This window comes from Ascaphus truei, chromosome 4 (genome assembly GCF_040206685.1).
Source record: "Ascaphus truei isolate aAscTru1 chromosome 4, aAscTru1.hap1, whole genome shotgun sequence".
Classification (NCBI taxonomy): domain Eukaryota; kingdom Metazoa; phylum Chordata; class Amphibia; order Anura; family Ascaphidae; genus Ascaphus; species Ascaphus truei.
Genome location: NC_134486.1, coordinates 303,202,673 through 303,228,934, shown reverse-complemented (window position 1 = coordinate 303,228,934; position 26,262 = coordinate 303,202,673). Strand labels below are relative to the sequence as shown.

At 44.7% G+C, this 26,262-nt stretch overlaps 1 protein-coding gene across 8 annotated transcripts in view; it reads left to right on the top strand.

Annotated features, from left to right (window-relative positions):
• The window catches only part of SYTL3 (synaptotagmin like 3), a 93,883-nt gene extending 67,836 nt beyond the window's left edge, over positions 1 to 26,047 (top strand). For 6 of the 8 annotated variants that reach the window (XM_075597766.1, XM_075597764.1, XM_075597769.1 and 3 more), the window contains 8 exons: positions 1,970 to 2,110; positions 15,832 to 16,010; positions 18,291 to 18,393; positions 22,339 to 22,509; positions 22,624 to 22,738; positions 22,828 to 22,933; positions 23,166 to 23,371; positions 25,771 to 26,047. In XM_075597766.1, the coding sequence (XP_075453881.1) occupies positions 1,970 to 2,110; positions 15,832 to 16,010; positions 18,291 to 18,393; positions 22,339 to 22,509; positions 22,624 to 22,738; positions 22,828 to 22,933; positions 23,166 to 23,371; positions 25,771 to 25,901 (1,152 nt within the window). In that variant the 3' untranslated portion in view covers positions 25,902 to 26,047. The other 2 variants (XM_075597767.1, XM_075597768.1) reach the window with 2 other exon arrangements.
• Positions 26,048 to 26,262: the final 215 nt, after the last annotated feature.

The window sequence follows — 26,262 nt, the reverse complement described above, 5'->3', positions numbered from 1 at the left end:
GACCCATTAAACTCCAGGAAATAAAGTCCATTACCTATTTAGGTAACGTCATGTTATTTGCCCTGATTTAATGGAGCTCCGTGGGTCTGTCCCACGTCTTTTTCGTGTTTTCCTCCTAATGAATCAATAAATAAAGAATTTGCAACAACAAAAATAACTATACTTGCAGATTGTGCAGACCTGGATCCAGATATACATTTGCATACACACATGCATATTTTTCTGCAGCTATCCACAGACAAACATTGGCAGTGGATTTCTCACACACAAATAGATCTACTTACAAAGGTATGGCTGGCTTTATTTGGTACACGACATAAAAAATAGGTACTCTACAGTACTTGCTAAATAGGTAGAGGATATAACATTGAAACATTAGGAAAGAAGCACTTGGCCCACCTAGCCTGCCCATTATAATGTCTCTTGCAATACCTTAGTCCCTGGTTGATCTTTGGCTTTTGTTCATATTTAGGATAGCTTTATATTTACGCCAAGCATTTCTTAATTCTCTTACCACCATTGTTGGGAGGCTCATCCATTAACCCCATTAAGGGAGGAGTGGCTCAGTGAGTAAAGACACTGACTGGCACTGAGTTTGAAGCAGGGGAACCTGGTTCAATTCTCAGTGTTGGCTCCTTGTGACCTTGACACCATAAAAACATAGATTGCAAGTTCTATGGGGCAGGGACCGGTGCTTGCAAAATGTCTCTGTAAAGCGCTGCGTACAACTAGCGCTATACAAGAACATGCTATTATTATTAACCCACCACTCTTTCTGTGAAGAAGCACATTCTCATGTTTCCCCCAGGTCTGGCACACTCCAGCTTCAGAGCATGTCCTCTTGTTCTTCTCTTCCTCTGAAATAGGCTTCCTTCCTGCACCTTGTTGAAACTCTTTATATACCTGAAAGTTGACGTCTCCCTTCTCTCCTCCAAGCTGTACATATTGACGTCCTTTAGTCTTTCCTGATGAGTTTTACTCTCAGTGGCAGGTTTTCCATTAGGTCCGATAGGCCCTGGCCTAGGTCGGCAACATTTTGAGGGTGGCAAATTTAAAAAATTTTCTCTTTTCCCCCTATACAGAGGCCCCGCTCTCTTCCCCACTGATTGCCGGGGGAGTGTGTGGAGTCTTTATAAAGGTCTCTGTAAAGGTCTCTTACCTTCTCCTTCGCGCCGCCCTCTTCTGTGGCATTACAGCGTCAAATGACACTGAGACGTCACATGGCAACATGTTGTCTTGGAAACGTGTCATCACGTGACGTTGTGGTGTCATTTGATGCCGCGACACTGCAGAAGGAGGAGGGCGGCACTGCAGGAGGAGGCGGCCTGGGTGACAAAAATGTAAGTGCCTAAGGGTGGCAAAATCTTAAATCCGTCACTGCCTACAGTGTAGACCATTTACCATTTAATAGCAGCCCTTCTTTGTACAATCTCTAATTTATTTATGTCCTTCTGGAGATATGATCTCCAGAACTGAACACAGTACTCTAACTGAGGTCTTACCAATGATCTATAAAGTGATATCACTACCTACCTCTTTCTGCTGCTAACGCCTCTCCATATAAATACCTAGCACCCATCTGGCTTTCCCTATTGCTTTTCAACATTGCTTGACTACTTTTAAGTCAGCCTATCCTCTATAGTAGTTGACAATATTGTGCCATTAATCCTGTATTCTGCCCTTGGATTTTTGTGGCCTACAGTAGGTGCAATACATTCAATTGTAGTAGTCACACTTTTGATCATTCTTCTAAACTTTAAAGCTGTACTAACATTCTAATAAAATAAATAAATAAACACCATGCTGATATATGTCAGTGTTTCTGAAGAAGAACATAAACACCTAGCTTCTACAACCATGCATTATTTACCCGTTCACTGCAACACATTGCTCTTTAAAATGGTTCTTGCAAAAAGTAAACAAAGACCCTCCACATAGTGATACCGTATGTTCTATGTTTTTCTCACAGCTGGAAAAGGCTCACAGCCTGCACCACCTTATCCACAGAGCCAAAGAAGAGGAACGGTTTGAGAAATGGAATACAAAGCGAGAGAGAGAGGAGAAATCCAGTCCCACAAAAAAAAGGGTATTCTTTGAGAGTATGAAGCGAGTATGTCTGCACAGATGTTACTAAGTATACCAAAATATACCGACATAAAGGCTGTGTAACTGTACAATACATTGCTCAGAAGTTGTGAATTATCATATGAACTATTATTTCTCCCCCCCAAAAATATATAAAATCTAGAAGTATAAGTAAAAAACTAAATTTGAAGAAGTTCTAATACCGTTTAAATATACGATATATATATGCATATATGCTCATTTTAAGTTGACATTTTCATTTACTTTCAGTGTATCTGAACTGCATAATTTTAGGTAGTTTCCACATCATCCTGACAGGCACAGCCATACCAGGCTCTGTATTATGCTGAGCTGAATTTTCAAAACTAAAAATCACTTATACTTTATTGAGGCACAGATAATTAAATAAAATCATTACTATAAAAATAAAACTATGTAATTATATAAAATAATAGAAAATATGCACTACATGTATTCCGCAGTACAGAATGAATTTACGGAATCGGGACCATAGGGTCTTTAGGAGAAGACCAGCACTATTCTTAGTTTTGGGAACCCTGCAGTTCCCAATAAATGTACATCTTTATTTGCTGGTAAGCCACTGAGGGCATCCAATAGGAAGTCACAACATCATGCTCTGACGTTGTGGCATTAATGGTCCTGCAGGATCTGGCAGCCATTCTGATTTCTTACACGGGAACAAATGAAAAGGTACATTTTTTAGGAACCGGGGGTCCCAGGAGTTTTGAATAGAGTTATCTGTACCGAAGATCCTTCTGGTTCCAATTCTGTAGAAAAATCAAGAAGGGGTATTAGTGCTTTATTCTAATTATCTGTTCAATAAAAATTCTAAGTGCGACCAGCGTTTGTCACTAGTCACTTGTATGGTTTGTCACTAGTCACTTATATGATAGGCTCCAGTGTTTGTACCCATCGAAGATTGGCAGTATTACTTACAGATGTAGCAGATTTATCTTCCCCGGAGCTGCCTGCAGCCACAGCGGCTCAATGCTGCCCGTGACTTTTACCCCCGCTAATAAAAAAACGTTGCATGCAGCCAGTAGGAAAACAATGAATACCTCTGTAATTTATCTCAACTGAACTGCCAATAAATACAATATATTTGGTCAAAGATAGACACAGATTTAAAAAACTGGTTTCACCGTTTTCGTTTGGCCTAATACAGTGTGTTGCCATTGACTTTGCATGTGTGGTGTTCATTGCTTTCCTCTAGCACAATAGCTCAAATTGTTTACGCTGTTGCCAGCATCTGAATGCACAATGAAAGTAGCCATTCATTTATTTTTTAACTGCAATAAAATCCACAGCTTGTACACATGCTGTACTGGTGGGAAAGTGTAAATCATTTCTATTACCCATGGCATAGTACAACCTACTTTTAAAGAGAAATAAAATTTATTTTATTGTAATAGAAGTTATTTACAAGGACACAGACAGATTATATATAAGCATATCTCAAAAGGGCACAGGGGCTGGAAGTAGGGGTGCGGGAGGTGCTGCAGACCCCTCGGTTCATACATTTGTACATTATGGTATTATATGTATGTAACGGCTGGACCCCCCTTGTCCGACCCACCCAATCTCACATTGGCCCGTGTGGTCTAACCGGTCCCCATTACAAGGTCGTGTGTGGTGGTGCACCTGCAAGTAACAGGACTCCTGAGTCTCCCGCTTGATGGTATTAGGGGATGTCATCAGGACAGGTAGCTGAGGTAGTGGGTGCGAGTCCAACTTACTTCATGTGCAGCGCCTCCACCTCATCAGGATCTGTGCTTCCGCAGGGAGATTGTCCTGGTGAGGAACTCTTTCTCGGTGATGACTGCCACTGTTGAGTAATCTCACACTCACACAGTGGGGGTTTCTTTGAACAGGGCATCTTTATTTGCATGGTATGGGCCAGCTGCCCCTCACAGATAACAGCTCAGCCGCTCATCTCTTTGCAGCACTTCATTAGGAAGGTCCTTTTTCCCTAATAGAGCTGCTTTCCACCTTTACTCTCAAAGAGATTCCCCAGCTTCTCTGGCTGCTGTAATCTCCTTTCCTGAGCTGCTTTGTCTCTCTCAGCTCCTCTCTTGAGCTGCTCTGTCTCTGGCAGCTCCTCTAACTCCTGCTCACTCTGCTGCGTATGCTCACTGACTCACAGCTAGCAGGAGACACTGCAACATTGTTGCAGACCTTCACGTGCCTCTCAGTGAACAGAGCAGCACAACAACAGGAAACTGAACTTCTAACTTTAGGCAGTGCTGTGTCTTGTATCACCCCCCAGAGAACAACCCTGCTCTGTACCACTAAGTGTGGGCACAATGCATGTTGTCACTTCCTTTGGGGACATATGACACCTCACCAGGGTTTGAGGGCAAACCTCTATTGATTGTTGCTGGCAATCCTGCATACTTACCAGGGTTACTGCCAACATGAGAAAGAGATATGTACACCAATCTTACACATGGCTACATTCTCCCCCTGGTGGAACCCCAACGCCCCGGCTGGGATCTAAATTTGCGGAACCTTCCTTCAGGTAGCACTGCAAAACATAACAACACATTACAGTACATATCTTTTCATCATAACATATACATCTTAACTTTAGATGATAACAACCAGGATTACTCCCTGATGGAGTATCCATTAGTGGTACTACCATACCCTCTTACGGTGGCTTGCACACAGCATGGTCCACTGGGCTTAGAGCATCAATGCTGTAACACTCTAGGGGACATACTGGACACCCACAATCAGACCATAACTCTGGCCTGGATGCTAGTGGACTGAGAGGATCATGCCCATACACCGCCCTAAGGCTTCTCCTGGAGATGTAGCATATCCCCTCGTGACTACACCACGTCTCATCTAACCCACCAGGATCCCAATTTTCTGCATCAAGGGAACCCATTTCTAACGTAAGTTCGCCCTCCCAGAAATGGTGAAAATTACGTACCCAATTTTGGCGATCCCTAATAACTCTTCCTGACAGTGAGGGCACATAGGGGGCTCTCTGGGCAATAGGCACCATATGAGCAACATTACCCAAATCCCCAGATGAAACTCCCAATGTTCCTGGAGACCCAAAATTTGACCCAAGGCTCTTAGGATCACATCCCACCATAACAGTACGATTGTCATCATTAGTGCAGTATAATATTCGTTGCATAGACATTTCCCTCCCCGACCCCTCATCGGAGACAAAACAGTCACCCCAGTCCAGATTTTCCCCAGTCCATTCTTCAAAAGTGGCTCGGGACTCCCCAGACAACCCTTGGCTAGACTGGGAAACATAGGAAAAAGTGACAGGGGCAGGGGTTTTAACTATGGCCTGGGGTTGGGCATAGGGAAACACTGCTGGCATACGCGGGGCTATGATCCGCAACTTCTCGCTACCTTGCCCGGTACCATCGGACTGGCACTCTGGTTCACTCGCCTCCTTACTCCCAGGCTTCCACAGGGCCTGCTGGCTCTTCTCGGACCCAGGCAACCAGGTACAGCTGCTTGGCCGAGAGGACACGGCCATCTCGCTGGACTCGCCGCCATCTTGCGTTGGGTTCCCAACCGGAACCTCTTCCTCCAGAACGACATCCGCCGCCGGAAGTGATGGTTCTGTTCTCCGCTCTGCTCGGGCCTGGGCTAGGCCTTTCTCCGGCGTTGCCACCACCGGCGCCTGTGGGGGATTAGGAGGTTCCTCACCACTCCGCTGGCTTGCGATGGGTTCCTCTGTGGTAGGCCGGACTGGCCGTTGTAGGGCACACGGGCCTACATCAGGGTCCGCAGCCGATGGGATAAATGTCTCTTTATCTTCAGCTTCACTTGTGTGGTCCGCCGGCTGGCGCATCACCACAGCTGGTTGACTACTGTCTTCAGTAGTACAGGATGGGGGTAGGGACATCTCCGCAGGGGAACAGCGTCGTGGCGCTTCGCATTCGCTGGTGGCCATCGGCCTGAAGCGGTCCTGCTCCGGCGGTACCAGTGGTAGCGATCCCCCTTCCCTCGGGGCAGTCACCTTACCCTTCGTTGATTCCGTCAGGAATGGTTCCATCATCTGGGGTTCCGGTATTGGAACAGGATCTGGAGCCGTCTCTGTCATCGGAGCTTGGAACTCCTCACGCTTAGGCAGATAAGGGCTAGACACAAGCTGGATTGCTCCTTTTGCAAAGAAAGTAGCTCCCCAAACAAGTTCTTTTCCCAGAGATACACAATCAGAGTCCTCACACCTCAAGCTGGTGATTCCGTCATTGGATACTTCCCGGAATCCTTTAGGCAATGAATAACAGGCAAAGATCCTATCACCCTTCCTCACTTTATTTATACACGGGCACAAAACAAAGGGGTAAGTCACTCCTTTGGCCCGCCATGCCCCTGGTAGCTGAGGTTGTGCTTTGCTGCATTCTGTTTCTTTCTTAGGGGGAACAGAAGTTGCTACTGGCAGTTCACTGTGCTCACTCCCCCTGGTGGACTCTAGAGGAGGGTCTCGTAGACTTGTAGGCTGACCCAGCACAGGGGCAGAGTCAGTCATAGTCCCTGAGGGCGTGGCTCCAGCTTTCGCGCCAAACTCCCCAACAGGGTGGAGTTTTCTCGTTGGCGCCAATCCTGGCCAACAATCAGCAAACTGCAAAGTTGCAAGACTTTCTGCAGCTGGCCCACGCAGTGTCCCGGGAACGCGGGAACCGCCATTTTGGGTCGTATTACCTTTCTTCATCACATTTGAGGTAGCGTTTGGCTGTTTGTATATTGAATGATAACAAAGTCCATTTCGTTCCTCCCATCTAGCAACACTGTCGTCCTCACTAGCCTCGAGGTTACTTTCCCGAGAGCATAGACAGGACAAACCCGGCGCAGCCACGGCTGTCACGCCAGTCTCCAACAGGCTCACAAAAGTCTCTTCTGTAGCTTGTTCTTCTTCCACGCACAGGTCATATGCGTGTTCCTCATTTGCCCACCATCCTGGACCTTCTGCGCTCTGCAGATCCTCCATTCTGACGGTTCTCTCTAGAGGAGGGGCACTTTCTACCAAGGAGTGGTTCTGACTCTGTGCTGAACTACTCACAGTGCAGGGACGGGGTTCAGGGTTTCGCACCCACACCCAACACGGACAATACTCTGCAACAATTTCTTGCACAGTCCTGGTGTTCTCCCGACTTGGCGGGAGCCGCCATCTTTGGTGTGACTCACTGCTTGAGAGAGCCTCCATTCTTGCGGTCGCCATTCTTTTCTCTGTTATAATTTCTGTTATCGCACATGGAGCTCCTCTCTGCGGGGCAGCTGCCACACCGATGCAATAAAATGCCTTGTGCACCACCTTGTGTACCTAATGTAGATCGGACTCGTGTTTGCACTACCTCAGGCTAGGCTCACTCTTTCTGTGTCTACTGTAACACTTTCCTCCAGTCTGTGCTCCTTGGTAAGTGATCTGGAATGGAGACTAGAGTACTCTGGCTCTTCCATGCAGTACTTTGGGCGTCTACCTACTGTTGGCTAGCCTAGTGCGGACCCTTCCAGAATTCCTGCCCTAAGTTACCAGTTTATCCCTTCAGGCGTCCCCCGCTAGCGCAACCTCAAGGTGACTAGAACAGCAATAGCCCCTGGCTCCAGACTCACTAACCCCTTACGGATCCCAAGGCGTCTGTGCGGTCTGCAGCTCCAGCAGCTCCAGCAGCTCCCCGACTACCCCTGGTTCCGTCCCACGCAGCACAAAGTGGCAGCAGACACTCTCCCTGTTTCCTAGCGTGTGCCTAGCAAAAGCCTGTCCTGTTAACAGGTATCTCAGCAGCACCTCCAATTGTAACGGCTGGACCCCCCTTGTCCGACCCACCCAATCTCACATTGGCCCGTGTGGTCTAACCGGTCCCCATTACAAGGTCGTGTGTGGTGGTGCACCTGCAAGTAACAGGACTCCTGAGTCTCCCGCTTGATGGTATTAGGGGATGTCATCAGGACAGGTAGCTGAGGTAGTGGGTGCGAGTCCAACTTACTTCATGTGCAGCGCCTCCACCTCATCAGGATCTGTGCTTCTGCAGGGAGATGGTCCTGGTGAGGAACTCCTTCTCGGTGGTGACTGCCACTGTTGAGTAATCTCACACTCACACAGTGGGGGTTTCTTTGAACAGGGCATCTTTATTTGCATGGTATGGGCCAGCTGCCCCTCACAGATAACAGCTCAGCCGCTCATCTCTTTGCAGCACTTCATTAGGAAGGTCCCTTTTCCCTAATAGAGCTGCTTTCCACCTTTACTCTCAAAGAGATTCCCCAGCTTCTCTGGCTGCTGTAATCTCCTTTCCTGAGCTGCTTTGTCTCTCTCAGCTCCTCTCTTGAGCTGCTCTGTCTCTGGCAGCTCCTCTAACTCCTGCTCACTCTGCTGCGTATGCTCACTGACTCACAGCTAGCAGGAGACACTGCAACATTGTTGCAGACCTTCACGTGCCTCTCAGTGAACAGAGCAGCACAACAACAGGAAACTGAACTTCTAACTTTAGGCAGTGCTGTGTCTTATATCACCCCCCAGAGAACAACCCTGCTCTGTACCACTAAGTGTGGGCACAATGCATGTTGTCACTTCCTTTGGGGACATATGACACCTCACCAGGGTTTGAGGGCAAACCTCCATTGATTGTTGCTGGCAATCCTGCATACTTACCAGGGTTACTGCCAACATGAGAAAGAGCTATGTACACCAATCTTACACATGGCTACATGTATGTAGCCCTGTTTCCCTCACCCCTAAGTGAGATCTGGGGGTAGGATGTAATTATGCTACTGGTGCTGCCCTTTACCTGTTGGCTCACAGGAGCCTGAGCCTCCGCTACAGAGAGCCTGGGGTGATATACTCTTACCCTACGGTGCAGCGCCTCCACCTGTCAGGGATCCCAGCAGAGCGGAAGCAGCCCCTCACAGGACTCAATAATAAACCACACAGTAATAAAATAGAAAGGGGCTTTTCTGTAGCAGACTATGGTGTAACACTTTACATAACATTCTATATAGATCACTAATAATACAACTATCCTCCAGACCTCGCAGGGCCATATCCCCACCTTGTTCCCAATACTGTGCAGCTCACAGTGAGTCCCCAAGAGTCCCACAATACCCCAAGGGTGTGACTGTGGTTAAAGTTGGTGCACTTGATGACTGTATTTGCCTGGGGCTCCTGCACCCGGGTACAGCAGAACAACTGAAGAGGACCCGTCTGTGTCCAGCGCCGAAGTCTCTGTGATGGCGTCCTCTTTCCAACAGAATGATCTCACCATACAGATAGTCCCTTTATCTGTAGTGAGAGAGGTCTGGTCCCAGACCTCACTTGCCAGGCTACGTCGCACTCAGCTGTGTCCCTGACTTACCTAACTCCTAAAGGGCAAAGTACATAACTGAAGGGGCATTCCCTTATGCAATTACATTCTATGATGAGTAGGGCCTAGCTGGGGCCTAGGGGAGTCTCTTGCCTAGTGCGGGGGCTACTTACTTCCCTGCACCTACAACCTCCCTTGTCAGTGTCCCAGCTCCTATGCTCAGAGCGCCAAAAGTATCTCTTTCCTCAGAGGAAGCTAAAAGCCGTATTGGCTCCCTGACATCAGGTGACTTACCTGCCCCTAAGCATCCTGGGGGCTGTAGTCCTTTACAGAGCTCTTTAACATTGGGGCCACGTGCACGTACTGTCCTGCGCATGCGCAACCTGGTAATGGCCGCTGCTAGCTCTTTCTGCTCCTGCTCCTGTAATGGCCACCGCTACCCTTGCCAACCGCTGCACATGGCCCTGCGTAGGCGCGAACTCCCGTGCCAACCTCAACATGGCCGCCAGATACCTCTGTACATGCGCGAGCCTCCGCGCATGCGCAAACTCCACTAACATGGCGGCGTCCCATCGCAGATGCCACCAGGAGCCCTCGGCGATGCGCTCTCCCCCACAACGCCCCCACAGTAAATAAAGGTAAGGGGGAAAGGAACTGGGAGACAGGGGGACCGGAGGGACCCTTTGTATGTACAGCAGTAGTTTCTACGCTCCTGCAAATGGGCAATACTAGCAATATTGTTTAAACATGGCACAGCTTCGCTATTATATGTTAGGATATATTATACTCTTTGCTTCTTTTTTTTTTTACAATAAAATCAGATCCAGTGATTTTTCATGTCTTCTTTCTTCTGAGTGCCATCAGGGTTAGGATATATACACTTTCAATTTTTGGGTTGGTTAAAATGTTTGCCATCAACTTATTTGCCTATGATTAATGAGGACATCACTGGTGTAACTCTCCTTACCCGTCTCCAAAGGAGTTCACATCAGAATTACTATATATGTTGCCATGCTCAGTCTCTCATGCCTCTTCAGGGTGCTGGGTAGGTGCAGGCTGGACATGGATGCTTTAATGTAACAAGGATGGGCGCCAGAAACTTGTATAAACAATAAAATGCTTTATTGGACATCTGTTAATAATGCTTCATAGACATGGACATACTTCACACTTGATTGATATGGCGTGGAAAACAATAATACTCATTTTTTTTCCAATGGTAGCTCTCACTACTACATTAGGGAGATATCTGGGCTTCATCCCCTTGGTAGCTCTCAATCATACACTGGGGAGGCTCTTGGCTTGTTACCCTTACCTAAAAGGCACGTTCCCTAACTGAAAACAACAAATGGTGACAGGAAACATCTTAATCCAGCTATAGCTATACACACATCTATTTACTGGACTCACAGTGAGGCCCCCATCAGAACCCTGAAGAACCTGTTTCTTGAACAGTATGTGGAGCTATATATTTATTTATAAAATGTTTTACCAGGAAGTAATACATAGAGTTACCTCTCTTTTTCAAGTATACCCTTCTAACTCCCTATGGTGACATCACAGGTCACGACATACTGGGGAGTGGCAATCCCTTCTGCATAGTCATCCTACATCATATGATGGGGTGGGAAGAAACTGGAGTGAGCCCACACAGTTAACCCATGAAATTATATAGTAGTCCCGAAGGGGGGCTACATTGGGATGTGAAAGTGCCAGAGATGCATTTTAATAATCACTGTGCTCTGGTGACATCTCCTCCCGAGATCAGCATAAAATATTCTTATACACCAACTGTAAGCTAAGATGTACATGGCAAATATGGCAATATCTCAGTTTTCATGGCTTGAGACTAAAGCACAAAAGAGCACAAATGTATTAACAAAAGGAATCATTTTTTCCAGGGGCTGTTTTTTTCATCAGTATTACATTGGTTATATACAAAGGGGCTATTTGATACCTTTTCTATTACAAACAAGACCACTTACAGTACATGAGCAGTTCCAATGGTTCTTTACAGCTGAATAAAACTATACAGAAATAAATAGTTGCATGCATGTGTAGCCCTGGTTCCTAGCGAACACAGGCCACTTCCATATGCTGTATTACCTGTAGGCTCACAGGCCACTTCCATATGCTGTATTACCTGTAGGCTCACAGCCTCTGCCACGGAGAGTCTGGGGTACACACAATGCCTATAACTTGGTGCAGCGCCTCCACCTGCGACAGCTTCCGCCCGAGGGGAAGTGGGTCTTCGCAGGACTTATGTACATAACACACACACAGCAATATCCCCTAACCCAGCGGTGCGCAAACTGGGGGGCGCGACCCCCAGGGGGGGCGCGAGACTGCCGACGGGGGCTGCGGGGTTTACAGAGGCCCCGCGCGCTTCCCGAAGGCACTTAAATTAAGTGCCGGGGGAGCTGCAGGGCCTCTGTAAACCTAACTTACCGTGGCTCTGGCGGCTTCCTCCCTGCGTCGCCATGGCAACGCGGCATCAAAATGACGCTGCGAGGTCATGTGATGTCACGTTGCTATGGCAACGTGACGTCATTACGCCGGAGCGCGGGTAAGTTGGGGTTGGGGGGGGGGGCGCGGGAGTGAGGGCACAGCCGGCAGGTGGGCGCAGGGAAAAAAGTTTGCACCCCCCTGCCCTAACCAATCAACTTTACTTGCATTAACCATATGTTATACCAACAGGTGTCCCTCCCTAGAGGAGACACTATACTCGGCGTCTCGCCGAACGCTCACCCTCCCGTCTCCCTTCACCGGGTGATCCCACCCCGTTCCAGTTCCCTTTGGGATTAGTTCTCCCACCCTACAGTGAGTCAATGAATGTGTATGAGTGTGACTGCGCAGCCACTGTGTCCTGAATGATTTATGGTACCGTTGGTGCACTTTAGAATTACCTGCCGGGCACTCCAGTGCCCGGTGCGGCTACAATCTTCACAAAGGATCAGCGAGGTGTAGATGACGTCACCTGTAGGTGTCTAGGGCGATCCCACCCAGACACGCTGCGGCTCGATAGCGGGCTCTGAGCCCAGACCTCCCGCCCACTTAGAACTGTCCCGGTGGTGATAGTGTGGCAATAAAGGGAACCGGAACCTAATTATGGCCAGTCCCTAGCTCTGCTTGTCTCAACGGGGACTCAGGGCCTAACTGGGCCTGGGGCATGCGGCCTAGGTAGGGGGTGGTCTGCCTCCCCACACCGAAGCTCCTTCTCCTCTCCTCTCCAACCAACTCTGAACTCACGTGCGCGCAACCACTTCCTTTTCCTCCTGGCCTCGCACCTCATTGGCCCAGGCGCATCACGGGGACCCGCGGGGGCTGCTGGGACCCGTCGTGCTCTACCTCTTCGCGGGCTTTTCCTCACCCTTGCTCTGCGCATGCGCAACCTCTGCTAGGCTAAGTTCGCGCTGACGGCAACCACAACATGGCGGCTCCCTTATGCGGAACCTCCTTTATCGGAGTGTTCCTTAACTGCAACATACCCACCCATAACAACCAAAAGGGTGGAAAGAGGGTCCCGGCTACACATGTTTATATTGTTAGATGCTGCTTACAAACAAAACAAATATATAACTTGCTACCATTTCTCTGCATGAGTATTTTGTTACACAATTTTTGACTTACATTTTAAAGAGTTAACAACCTTATTAATGCTACCTATAGTTCACACATTCAGCATTTTGTTTACGTAACATGAGAACTTTTCACGCTTTTTTTACACTAATAAAAGGAAACATTCAGAATATGATAGATCCCATTATAATTGCATCGGGTAACTCCTCCCTAACTCCTCCACAATCAGAAGCTGATGCAAACAGGACAAAATAGGTGGAAAACATCTTGATACATTAGTGCTAGGAGTCCACAAATTATTGTGTGTGTGTGTGTGTGTGTGTGTGTGTGTGTGTGTGTGTGTGTGTGTGTGTGTGTGTGTGTGTGTGTGTGTGTGTGTGTGTGTGTGTGTATGTATATATACTAGCTGATATACCCGGCGTTGCCCATGATGTAATGTTCTGGCTCCCCCATCCTCGCTCTCAACTCCCTTCCCCCCCTCTTCACAGCTGTTCAGAGCTGCGCCCCCCTCCCCCCACTGTTCACAGCTCCGATTCCCCCCCATTCAATGCTTTGTTTCCCCCCTCCCCCCCGTTCACAGCTCCGTTCTCCCCCCCCTCTGTTCACAGCTCCGTGCCCCCCGTGTATTTGGCAGCTGAGCTGACTGAGGGGGGAAGTGTGTGTCAGTCAGTCAGTGAGTGTGTCAGTCAGTCAGTGAGTGTGTGTGTCAGTCAGTCAGTGAGTGTGTGTGTCAGTCAGTGAGTGTGTGTGTCAGAGAGTGAGTGTGTGTGTCAGAGAGTGAGTGTGTGTCAGACAGTCAGTCAGTGTGTGTCAGTCAGTCAGTCAGTGTGTGTCAGTGAGTCAGTCAGTATGTATCAATCAGTGTGTGTCAGTCAGTCAGTGTGTGTCAGTCAGTCAGTGTGTGTCAGTCAGTATGTATTTATGTGTGGGCTTCCCCCCCTTCGCTCCTGACTCCCTCCCCACCCCCTTTTTCCTGACTCCCTCCCCACCCCCCTTTTCCTGACTCCCTCTCCCCCCTCTCTCCTGACTCCCTCTTCCCCTCTCTCCTGACTCCCCCCCCCCCCCTGCTGACTGGCGGTGGCGCGCTAGTGTCGGCGGCGAGTGGACAGGTGAGGCGCTGCTGAGAGGGGGGTTGGTGGTGGTGGGCTCAGAGGCGGCTGCAGTGGTGTTGTCCTTCCCCCCGCCCCCCGCATCTGTGTCGGCAGCGGGTGGGGAGGAGGTGAGGCGCTGCTGAGAGAGGGTGGGGGGTGGTGGGGCAGAGGCGGGTGTCGTCGGCGGCGGTCGTTCCCCCTCCCCCACGCGGAGCTGTGTCGTCGGCGGGTGAGGAGGTGAGGCGCTGCTGAGAAACGGTGTGGTGGGGGAGAGGTGGCAGGAGGCGGCGGCGGCGGCGGTTCCCCCCCCCCCCCCTGCGCGGAGCTGTGTCAGCAGCGACACTACCCGCATGCTGCTGCTTGCCGGGGCTCGGGTGAGCCTGGTGGATTCCCTGGGGGGAGGTGAGCTGGTGGGGTGATGGGGGGGTGGGGGAGCCGGCGGGGAGGTTAGCTGGGTGAAGAGGTGTGTGTGTGTATGTGTGTGTGTGTGTGTGTGTGTGTGTCAGTTGGGTGAGGCCGAGGGGGAAGGTGAGCTGCGGGTGAGGAGAAGAAGAGAGTGGCAGTTGGGTGACATCATAGAGCCACCAATCTGATTGGCCAGAGGCTGAGGACCAATCAGATTCACCACATCTAGCACCAACCTTACAAAATTAAATTTTATATATATATAGAGTATATATATATATATTTTTTTTAAATATAGTTATAGATAAAATCAAAAGCAAGTATTTCTGCCAATACTGATCATATTAAATAAATGGCGCCTCAGCGTAAAAATAGATGTAGTCATTTGAAGACAATGACCCTACTAATTGCCTCTAATTAGTCTTTTATGAAAATGTGCGTTTACAATTTTATTTTGTGGATGCTAACAGCATGCTTAAGATATGGGGTCATATTTAGTGAGCATAAGACACCTTCTGTCGTGAATGGGCTGCAGGGTGTCATCTGGTGTCAGACTGTGTCTTATCAAATAGCACTGCTTAGTAAATATGGACCATAATCTTTTCCTGATTGCCTTACTTTTCTAAGTGAGGTAGATGGACTGCAGTAACCAACTAAAAACCTTTCAGGAGCCAGCAACTTTGAAGTAGCAGTCTTAATGCATCTTGCTGTGCGAACAGTGGGGGCAACAAAATACAAAGATGCACAAATATATAAATAATTGAGGAATTGTTGCATAATTATTTTTGCTGCCTCATACTGTGTTCCATATATGTCAGGAATACAAATATCTATAAGGTACATTGCACAGCACAATATGCTGATTTTTAACTCAGTACAAACGACCTTAGGTTTGGAGGAAAGGAGATTTCACCAGCAACAAAGGAAAGGGTTCTTTACAGTAAGGGCAGTTTAAATGTAGCATGTATTGTTACCCATAGAGACTGTGATGGCAGATGCAATAGATAACGCCATAAAAGGTTGGACATCTTTTTAGAAAGGTAAGGTATACAGGGATATATTCAAATAAGTAAACATGGGAAGGATGTTGATCTAGGGAGAAATTTGCCTATATTTGGAATCAGGAAGGAATTATTTTTTTTCAACTTATGTGACGTCACTGGATGATATTTCACTGGGTTTTTTTTTCTTCCTTCCTCTGTATCAATATACTGTAAGTACAAATATAGGATAAGTAGATGTCGTCTAAATTTAACATAGGTTGAACTCGATGGACATACAGTATGTCTTTTTTCATCCTCATCTACTATGTAACTTTCAACTTTCATTGATGCAAGGGTCTCTGTCTTATACGTATATACGTACTTCCTTTCCAGGCCAGTATGTGCAGCATTAACAGCTCTTGCAGTGAGGCGGGAAGCTTTGACAATGCCAATGTCACTGGAGAAATAGAGTTTGCAATTGTGTACAACTTTAAAACCTGTACCCTCGAAGTTTCCATCAAAGCATGCAAGAACCTAGCCTATGGGGAGGAGAAGAAGAAAAGGTGTAATCCGTAAGTTTACAAAATCACCTGTAAATGGATAGGAAAGGGACTAAATCCAAGTGTATGGGACATGCACACCGTACAGTACATATTGTTGTGGAATATGCTGTTCCTATACATCCAGATATTGTAGCATTCTGTGTCAGTGTGGAATGCAGAGATCATGCAAAATCCCTCTCCTCTGCAGAACTAAACCTTATAACAGAATTAGTAAAGGTTCAACCCAACACATAGAATAGATAACACATGCAGGGACGATCCCCACTCCAGTAATTAGACAATGGTTGCTTGACTGCAGCAGCCCTGTGACTTCTCCACCCAATCTTCCCAGGCTTTAGGGTAATACGATTTAAAAGGGGAGACCAGGGGTTGGGTGTGGGGTGGAAATCAGAGCCGGCTGGGAGTTTTGCGAGGCTCAGTGCAGTGGGGTTTTGGCGGGGCCTCTTACCTTCTCTAAAACGGCATCATCTGCTGCTACGTTGTGTTGTCATTGTGACGCTTTGTCACGATTGCAGGAGGCGACGCCGGCTCTGGAGATAAGGCATGGGGCACCTACAGAGGCCCTGTGCTCTCCCCTAGCAATGAGTTTAAATGTTGTGGGGAAGAGCACGGGGCCTCTGTAAGAGTGGGGCCCAGTGCAGCGGCGCTGCCATCCAGCGGGCCCTGGGTAGAATTTATCATCAGGTGATAGGAACCTGCTAGCTACTCCGTGTTTGTCGTTTGGGGTGATTGTCCCACCCTAGTCATACAGAGCACTGGCTTAGAGTAAATTAAATTGGCATGGCATTGGTTTTGCTAGAGATATCAAATGATGATTTGGTTATAATCATGTGTTTGTAAGGAAAGCATCATATTCTGTAGAAAAGTACAGAGTGGGATTTGAGAAGCTGTAACATATTGATGCATATGCATGTTTAAATCATACACAATTTGAATTTATGGTTGGCTCATGTCTATGGCCCAAAACACATCAAGGACCTTATTCTTTATTGCCTCAAGCGGCCGTTTGTGATGTTTTTGGCTGAGAATCCCCATTGAAGTAAATGTTTTGTTTTGGACCAAACACAGCCCAGATGGCCACTATACAGTAGACACTCTAGAATTAACCCCTAAACCAGTTGCTCCAACCTCACAAAAAAAGACAAATAAGATAATACCTTCGTAGTTATCTAAAATAATAAACCACATTGTCCAATTGATGTCATGTTTGTCCTAAAGTCAAGGATCATGAATGAAGAAATAGTGTAACCATTTAAATGGCTTTAGCTGCAGGAAAGTAAATATATCCTATGTCCTATGACCTATGTTGGGTAGAAGCATTTATTTCTTTTTTGTTGCAATTTTAGTCTATTGCAAACATTACTACTGTATTAGCCCGAATATAGTGCTATGTTTTTTTCCTAAAAATTTCCTTCCGAAAACTGTACTCGTATTATATGCGCATCGTGACACCTTTTATTTTTCATGTGGAACACCTTCAAAACTTTAGGGTCGTATTATGTGCGAGGCCATACTTTATTCGGGCCAATACGGGACTTTCTGGCAATTGTGGAAAAAAAACAACACCAGCAGCATAATAATAATATCCTATTTAGTAAGCGGTGCTAAGCTATAAGGCCCATTGGGGCTATTTACTAAAGTCTTTCAACTGCAAAAGTAGGGCAAAAATACAGATATATTCATCAAAGAAAGGGAATCCCATTGAAAGCAATGGGAGTTTATCCTTTGATAAATGTGATGCAAATTCTTTTGGACTGACTTTGCTCCAGTTTTGCACCCGGGAGACTTTAGTAAATAGCCCCCAATATGACCCATTTGATTGAAGAGGCATTACAGCATAGCTTCACTTAGTAAATATGGCCCTAAGACATTGTACTCCCATTCAAAAATTTAATTACAGGCAATATATATGGAATAAGTCTTTTTTTGAGTTAAGGTGGGCATTTTTTTAATATTTATTTGTTTAAATCTGAAGTCACTGATATGATATGTGTGTATGATATAAACATTGTATACTGAACAAATGAATTGATTGAATAGTTTGAATGGTTCAGCAGCAGCAGCAGCAGCAGCAGCAGCAGCAGCAGCACCCATTTACAGGTCTGAGGAAGGTGCTGCTCAATTGTGTCAGGCAAATACTTGTCATTTTCATTGTATTATAAATAGTTATCCAAAGGTCAAAGATATCGATTCATACTGTTCATAATGCAAGTACAGTAAGAAGCAAGATGATATGTTGGTCTTGTCACTGAACTTTATCTGTGTCACTGTTCTTTTCTTCCTTCTTAGATATGTAAAGAGTTATTTGCTACCTGATAAATCCACCCACAGTAAAATGAAGACAAGTATTAAGAAAAATACAGTGGACCCATTATTCCACGAAACATTAAAGGTAAAAGCTACAGTAACTTAAAATCAACCCAAAGAGATCCCAGATTACCATATCCTAACATTATGATGTTTCTATATATCTCTTGACAAAAGGTAATTTAGTTAAACTCTTTGGCCAAAGCATTTTTAGCCTGCAAGCCATTTCAAGGCATGACCAAATATTGCAGGTCCTAAACTAACTGATTAGCCAGGTAACCCAGGACAGTCATGGAGCCTATGTGCCATGAAAGTGTCAAAAGCAAGGGGAAGGGGGGAAGGGGGGAAGGGGGGAAGGGGGAAGGGGGGAAGGAGGGAAAACTCCCGCATCAGCTTGAAAATGTTGAAGTGTTAAATAATGTAGTATGAAATATCATCCGGTGCAAAAAGGGAAGAGAGGATGATGAACAAAAACAAACAGAAAGATTCCCCCATGAATGCACTCAAAACGATAAAGTATGAATTCTGAAATATCAATAAAAATAATATATTTATTAAGTGCCAATATTAAAAAAATTCCGTATAGAGAGGCGTGGTAGGAGGGTCCCGGACCACCCCCTAATGACAAACCAAAAGAAACTTCCACATGAAATTATTAGGGAAGAGGACTTGAGGGAACACTAGTATGTATTTGGCCTTATGGTAGAAGGGCTGTAGTGCATAAAGATTAGTTCCAGAGGAATAAGTAACTGCATAAAATATGACAGTACTATTTTCTAAAAAACCGGTAGGATACTGTGATGACCTCTACCAGTACTAAGTCCAAAGGAATATAATCAATGGCAAAGTGTAAATACCAAAATTGCCAACATAAAATACAGATATACAAAACCAGTGTAACGTAATTGTGTAAATGTATAACAACGTATGGTCACAGCACAAACACACACCGGTGAGCAATGATCACCTACAGAAATATATGCAGCATAATCCATATATGAATGAAAACGGCATAATAAGAGGACGGGATCTAAAGAGGGCTAATATAAAATATGCATATATAAAGCCCAGAGGCACGGTTCAAGGACCGTATCCAGTTATAGCCTCCTAAACCATATTAACAATAAACACTAAAAAAAAGTATGTATATAGTGAATAATGTGCACTAAATAATATGGTAGGATCACCACAAAAAAGCAACAGAGGATAATAAATATCTCTGTATAATCCTCAAATTAAGAATAAACACTGAGTTAGTATGTATAGTAAAGTCTACACATACATGCTGGTGAAAGGTGAATACGTAAGTATCAAACACGCGCATGATATAAGAACATGTGCAGCAGTAATCATAGCTATTGTCAGTAACCACTGTTGCAATAAATCAAAGAACCCCTAATGGACCACATTAGTAATATGGTAACACTGTATTTACACAAGGGAGAAACTTCGATACACTTTACTTAGCTATGTGTCGATATATTATGGCTTCTCTTGCTGTCTGTTGGGAAACAGAGGCTCCGACAACAGTGTAGCTAGCGAGTGTGTTCACCGGTGCTGCTGAGTGACGTCATGCCGTTGAGTCACCTGACGTACGTTTCGCGCTAGAACGCGCTTTCTCAAAGGTGTACCATGAAAGTGGTCTGCACTTTTACATTTTTTCTGCCTGAAATGCAGCTTACACTATATATTAGGAGTATTGCTTGCTACTCTTATAGAAATTGGTGCAGGTTGTGCTAGTATTCTGTGCTAAAAAGCTACAACTTTAAGCATTAATGTGATGGAGAAATCCAGTGCAGAAAAACGCCAAGAAAGTAACGCAAACTGCAATACTTAATACATAGTCTTGCGCCAACATGGAATTTTAACTCCATCCTAACCCCACCCATCTACTCCATAAGATTAATACTGTACATAGACGCAGCATATCGCAGGTCTATTTTAGCATGAGTTGCGGCAACAACAAAAAAACAGACTCTGCTCTTAAATTGCGGTGTTGATACATAGTGCCCATAGTTTTTAATGGTCTGTAGAGGGGTACAGTATTAATAGGACGTGAAACTGTAGACAATATAATAAGTGTGCAAGAGTCACCAGAAACTGTGTTTACTTTTAAGTAATGAAACAGAGATTCAATGTAGAGCATCCCCTACTCCATGGATGGCCAACTCCGGTCCTCAAGCGCCTTCAACAGGTCAGGTTTTCAGGATATCCCTGCTTCAGCACAGGTGGCTCAGTCAATAACTGCTCTACTCTATCTCCAATATATTTTTTGGTGTGTCTGTTGAGCGCTAAAGAAATTCGGTAACTTTATGGTAGAGTAGATGATAAAAAACATTTTCACATTATTTTAATGATATTTCATGATGTACTATCATGGTATATTATAATGTGTGTGTGTATATATATATATATATATATATATATATATATATATATATATATATAAAATCAAAAAATAAATAGATGATACCGTTCTGTGGCTAACGAAATGCTTTTATTTGTGCGAGCTTTCGAGATACACTGATCTCTTCTTCCGGCGATGTTACAATGAATACAAGACTGCAACAGGTCTTCCCTGGAGCACCCTTATTATCATACAGACAACCCCATAATCTCAAGAATATTATGGTGAGGAGTAAAGTATTCAGCAGTACAACTGAATGCGGGACAAAACCATGCCAGGACCCAAGATGCAAAACCTGCGCAATGCTCTACACAGTGGACACAATACAAATACCACACAAGAATCGGGAATACAAAATCAGAGGAGGGTTCACCTGTTCCTCCAGAAATGTCGTGTACCTCATCATGTGCATGAAATGCCCAGGGGGCTGCTACTACATAGGTGAGACAGGACAGGGGTTAAACAAAAGAATGAACCTGCATCGCCACAGCATCACACGCGGAACAAGAGACAGTCCTGTTGGCGAACATTACTCTGACTCTGGCCATAAGATGAACGATCTGAGGGTTGCCATACTCAAAGGTAATCTTAAAACCCCGAAAGAGAGACGGTTGCATGAATACAAATTTATGCAACTGTTCGGGACACTTAGCAGTGGCCTAAACAGAGATCGAAATTTTATGAGTCATTACTGACACTAGCGAACTCTCTTCCCATGAGCGCTAAAGGCCATGTATGTACATACTGTGCTATATGTATGCACACACAGCTGTCTCTCACACATACTAATACTCCTTATTTTTCCATCCCTATACACCAATAGGGACCACATAGTATCCACACACACTTTTAGTTGTGCTACAAACTCTCACATTTCCACACCCACCCACACCGTTTATATCCCCTCTCACTCCACACACACCTTGTGTAGAGCACTGTTTATACTGTGGGCTCTCCATTCATTTTTATTCACACTGATACACATACACACTCTTTCTTCACTTGCTTTCAGTTACCCTTTGACACCTCCAGCCATAAATCTCATCCACACCGGGGGAAGGACCAGCACAGATAACATTCCAAGAGACACTGTTTTTAAGTAATCCTTGCTTCATTCATTGTAACATCGCCGGAAGAAGAGATCAGTGTATCTCGAAAGCTCGCACAAATAAAAGCATTTCGTTAGCCACAGAACGGTATCATCTATTTATTTTTTGATTATTGAAGCTCGGCTAACACGGTACTGATACCTCTACATATATATATATATATATATATATATATATATATATATATATATACATATATATATATATATATATATATATATATATATATATATATATATATATATATATATATATATATATAAAATACCATGCATCGGCAGCTGACCCAATAATAATTTACAGTGCTACCAAAGAATAACTTGGTTCTGTAAAGAAGCTCACTTTTTCCTTCTACTTTACTCCAAAGTAGCCAGACACAGATGAAGTGAAAGAAATGAATGTGAAGTGTAACCTCCCCACAAGCTGTGTCTGTGTTTTGTTCCCTACAAATATCTGGAGGGAACAATATCCAGGGAGTTTTGTATTATTCATACCTGTTCTCTTTCACCCAAAGTACACTGTTGAGCATTCTCAGCTAGAGACCCGAACGCTTCAGGTATCTGTGTGGCATGCAAGTGCGCTGAAGCGTAAAGTTTTCCTGGGAGAAGTGAATATAGCCCTTGAGATGTGGGACCTTCAGGATAATTCTACCCAGTCATTCAACTGGTACCAACTAAGAGCAAAGGTAAGTGTTACGTCTTCCACTACCAGAGGGGCCTGCTTTAATATTTTTGGGTATGCACCAAGTTTGTGCTTGCAATAAAGCGCATCAAATTTAGCCTGTGCTTTTTCCCTCCAGCCAAAAAAGCATGACGAGGATGTGCTGCGATATCATGGAGAGCTTTGTGTAAGGATCAAATTGGTAATGCCGCCGCTTTCTAACACATTCCAGTATGGGGACTGGACTTCACATGGTATGAACGTTTTCAGTTCTGATTTGTATTCTTTATTGGATTCACTTAAGTGTCTCATTCGCACAAACTGTTTAAATAATATCTTGCAGGTTCAGGTGTCAAAAAGACTGAAGTCAACCAGCTTCATCTTGTAATAAATGATGGCAAGAACTTGTCATTAAGGCCAGATGGAATATTAAATTCATATGTGAAGAGGTAATTACATATAGTGGTCAGTTCTCCCATACTTGTTTCAACAAGAAAAGATTACTCACTGTTATCTTTATGTGACTTTGAATCACACATCTCAGGAAATTCCAGAATCCAAATCAATCTTGTGCCCAACATGTAAAAGGGACATTCCAGAAAATCTCATATATTTCCAGTGGCATAAATAAAGATAACAGAAGTTCTTATATTATATATGAAATATGACTTTTTTTTCTAGTTGCCTCATCCTGCCAAACCAACGAGAAATTAAGCAAAGGACACCCGTGCTAAAAAAACAAGCTTGCCCGGAGTGGAAGCATACAATCATTTTTAACATGCTGACCCCAAATGAACTTAAGAAATCTCGCCTTGACCTTACTGTCTGGGACCAAGCATCATTTGGCCTGAATGACCGCTTCCTGGGTGGAACCAGCCTTAGCACAGGTAAAGGTCTCATACTTGATCTTCTCAATATTAGCTACAAATATTGCTTTGCTTTGACTCCCCACATTAGATCAACTCCCTAACACCATGCAGTCTGCTAGTTGGATTGCAGTTTTTGCCAGGTTACGACTGTGACAAAACCTTGTCTGTTCTATAAGATTTTTGCTAACATCCTACAACATTCATTGTAAGTTCAGGAGTGTCCCAAGACCAACTTTATTTTGTTTTGATATTATTCCTGGGATAGAAGAGTGAAGGTACCAGTAAGTAAATACATGATGTACATTATGCCTCCGTCTTTTAAAAAATATGTTTGGAGCTGGTCTTGGAACAATATAGATGTGTTACTGAAGAGTATAAGGCTGATTCTATAAGACCTACAGCCGATAAGCCGAAAATTCCCATCACAATTAGAGTAGTTGTTTACTTGTGACTATAAAGAATAAGCTCCTACCGTATGTGTGTGTGTGTGTGTCACTAGCAAACATATTGAACAGTTGCCAATGATGTCTGCATCCTATGAACACCTCAGTCCTTTTTGGTGTGTTTAGGATTTAGAGCTGATGGTAGAATGTAGTAATGTCTATGGGGCTGATAACCATAAGTAGTCAAGACGTCTGATCTTTCACTAAGGTCGAAAGACGCTCACACGTCACAAAACTTGGAATTTAACAATTGATCATTTTGACAAAGCATTAACTGAATGTATTAAAGCAGTAACCTGCCCCTGGCGTGCACATACACATTAGTTTTTTTCAACCTTGCATGAACCTGGGGTCCCATACAGCTGATCTGTGATGCCCCAATCCCCTCCCCCCGCCCCCAGTTGTTCGTACATTTGTTGTTCTTTTTGTGCCAGTTTAGACACAAATAAAATACAAATATGGCCAGATGGTCATGAATACAAAGTAACCACGTCATCTCCCGAAAGTGTTGCAACTTTCTATTGGCCATCGAAGCGAGTGTGACCCCATGGCCATTTTGTGTCCAGCAGGCAAGTGTTCTTGCCCGGTGGTCAAACCTGCTTGTCACCCAGGAGTCAGGGGGTCTCCAGAGGTAGGAAGCCCACAGATCAACTCTGTTCAGCGAAATAAGAAAAACAATAACAATTAGAAGGCAGGACTTCTTCATTAACCAACATCTTTTATGAAAAATATGCCCTGTAAAACAGACCCCAGCAATATTTGATAAACATACATTTTGGGGTAAAATGCTTACAACAACTGGCACAAAGAGTCAGGCCCAGAGTACAGTAGTTAATAGTATGAAAGTATGGGTTTGGTTCAGGATTAACTTCTAATTTGGATTTCATTTGGTAAAAAGCTACTGTAACTTTGATAAATTAAATGTACAGCAAATAAAAATACCACTTGTGAGCACATTTGCACATCTCAGACAGGTCTGCAACCCTGTTTTTCCCCATTATTACTTAGCAAACAGTGCTTCTACTGCAGCTAGGGATTTTGGGTAATGGCATGCAAATGAGCACTCACAGTGAGTCACTCTTTACTTGTCAGCCATTTTAGCATGGACCCCTATAAACTTGTGCCTGCCACATTAAACAGCTTCTCAGGGTCCCATGACATATTAGCTACACCATGATCTTCTTGCTTGTTTTTCTAGGGGAAGTCATCAGTGACTATAAGAGTTAAGGTTAACAGTAAGAAATAGGTACGAATTAATGTTAACTTTGGTAGGAGAGCGCCTTATTTTAGGACATGGATGGGAGTAACAGCAAGATATAAATAATATATTAACATTATTTGGTATTAATATAGCATTATCCCCAAATAACGCGCCATTTACCCTAATGAGCTCCTTTATGACCATTCAGTTTGCATACAGTGTAGCCAGCCTTACGGTCTGGAGGTGGCTACTGTAAAGGTGCTGCAAGGGGGAGGGGGGGGTTCAATTGGACCTCCCGCAGTGTTAATCCTTCTGGGCCGTGATCGGCACGGTTGCTGCACCGGCAACACTAAGGCTGGCTACATCTGTTTAATTACCTTGATGAGAGGCATTAACTCTGAGGGATGTTCCTGTGTTAGGTAACATCAAATTACTTGCCCTGATATAACAGAATTTAATGAATGTAACCTAATGACTGGTTGTTTTCTGTCTTCAAATTTAAGGTACCTATTCAGTCTGCTGTAAATACATCTCACTCTAACTTTGAGAGATTTTGGCCCAGTTCAAAGAGATAGGCTGTGGATCCTTTCCAAGCATATTGAAGACGTGCCTGTGTTTGATATCTCAGCAACTAGAATTTGCATGGGATGTTTGAGTGGCTACATCAGTGTTCTGAGAATAACGTACAAGATTATTCTGCAGTTTACATTTTATTTTGCATGCCCAAAGATGTGTTTACAAGTGAATGTATTCATGATTTTGTTCCATTACAGTTGAGGAAACCAATGCAACAGAAGGTCACCAATCAGCAGAGCTCTTGTGGCAACGACTACTTGGCAGGCCCAATGAATGGATCGAGGAGACACTTGTGTTACATTCCAACATAAGAGCTTTCCATTTCTGACAAGCAGAACTGAACTATCAGCCAATGCAAACAAACTGGGTTGTATGGGAGAACTCCCATGTACATGTATGTTAAAGTGACTGTTTTATGTGGCCAAAAAACAAGGGTAGACTAAGGATGGTGAAATAAAAAATGTATCTGTTAAATTAATGGGAGAATGCATGCTGAAAAGTGGAAGTGGTCTCACTGTATGAAATGGAAAATAAGACATGCAAGGCTGTATACCTGCAATTATAGGACTGGTCATGCACATGTCTCTCTCACCTGGAATTAGTCTCGATCACTCCTAGTTTCTACAACCTTTATGCAGTCTTGCTCTTTGAAGGTCAGAATGATACCATAACATTTGCATTATTTTGAT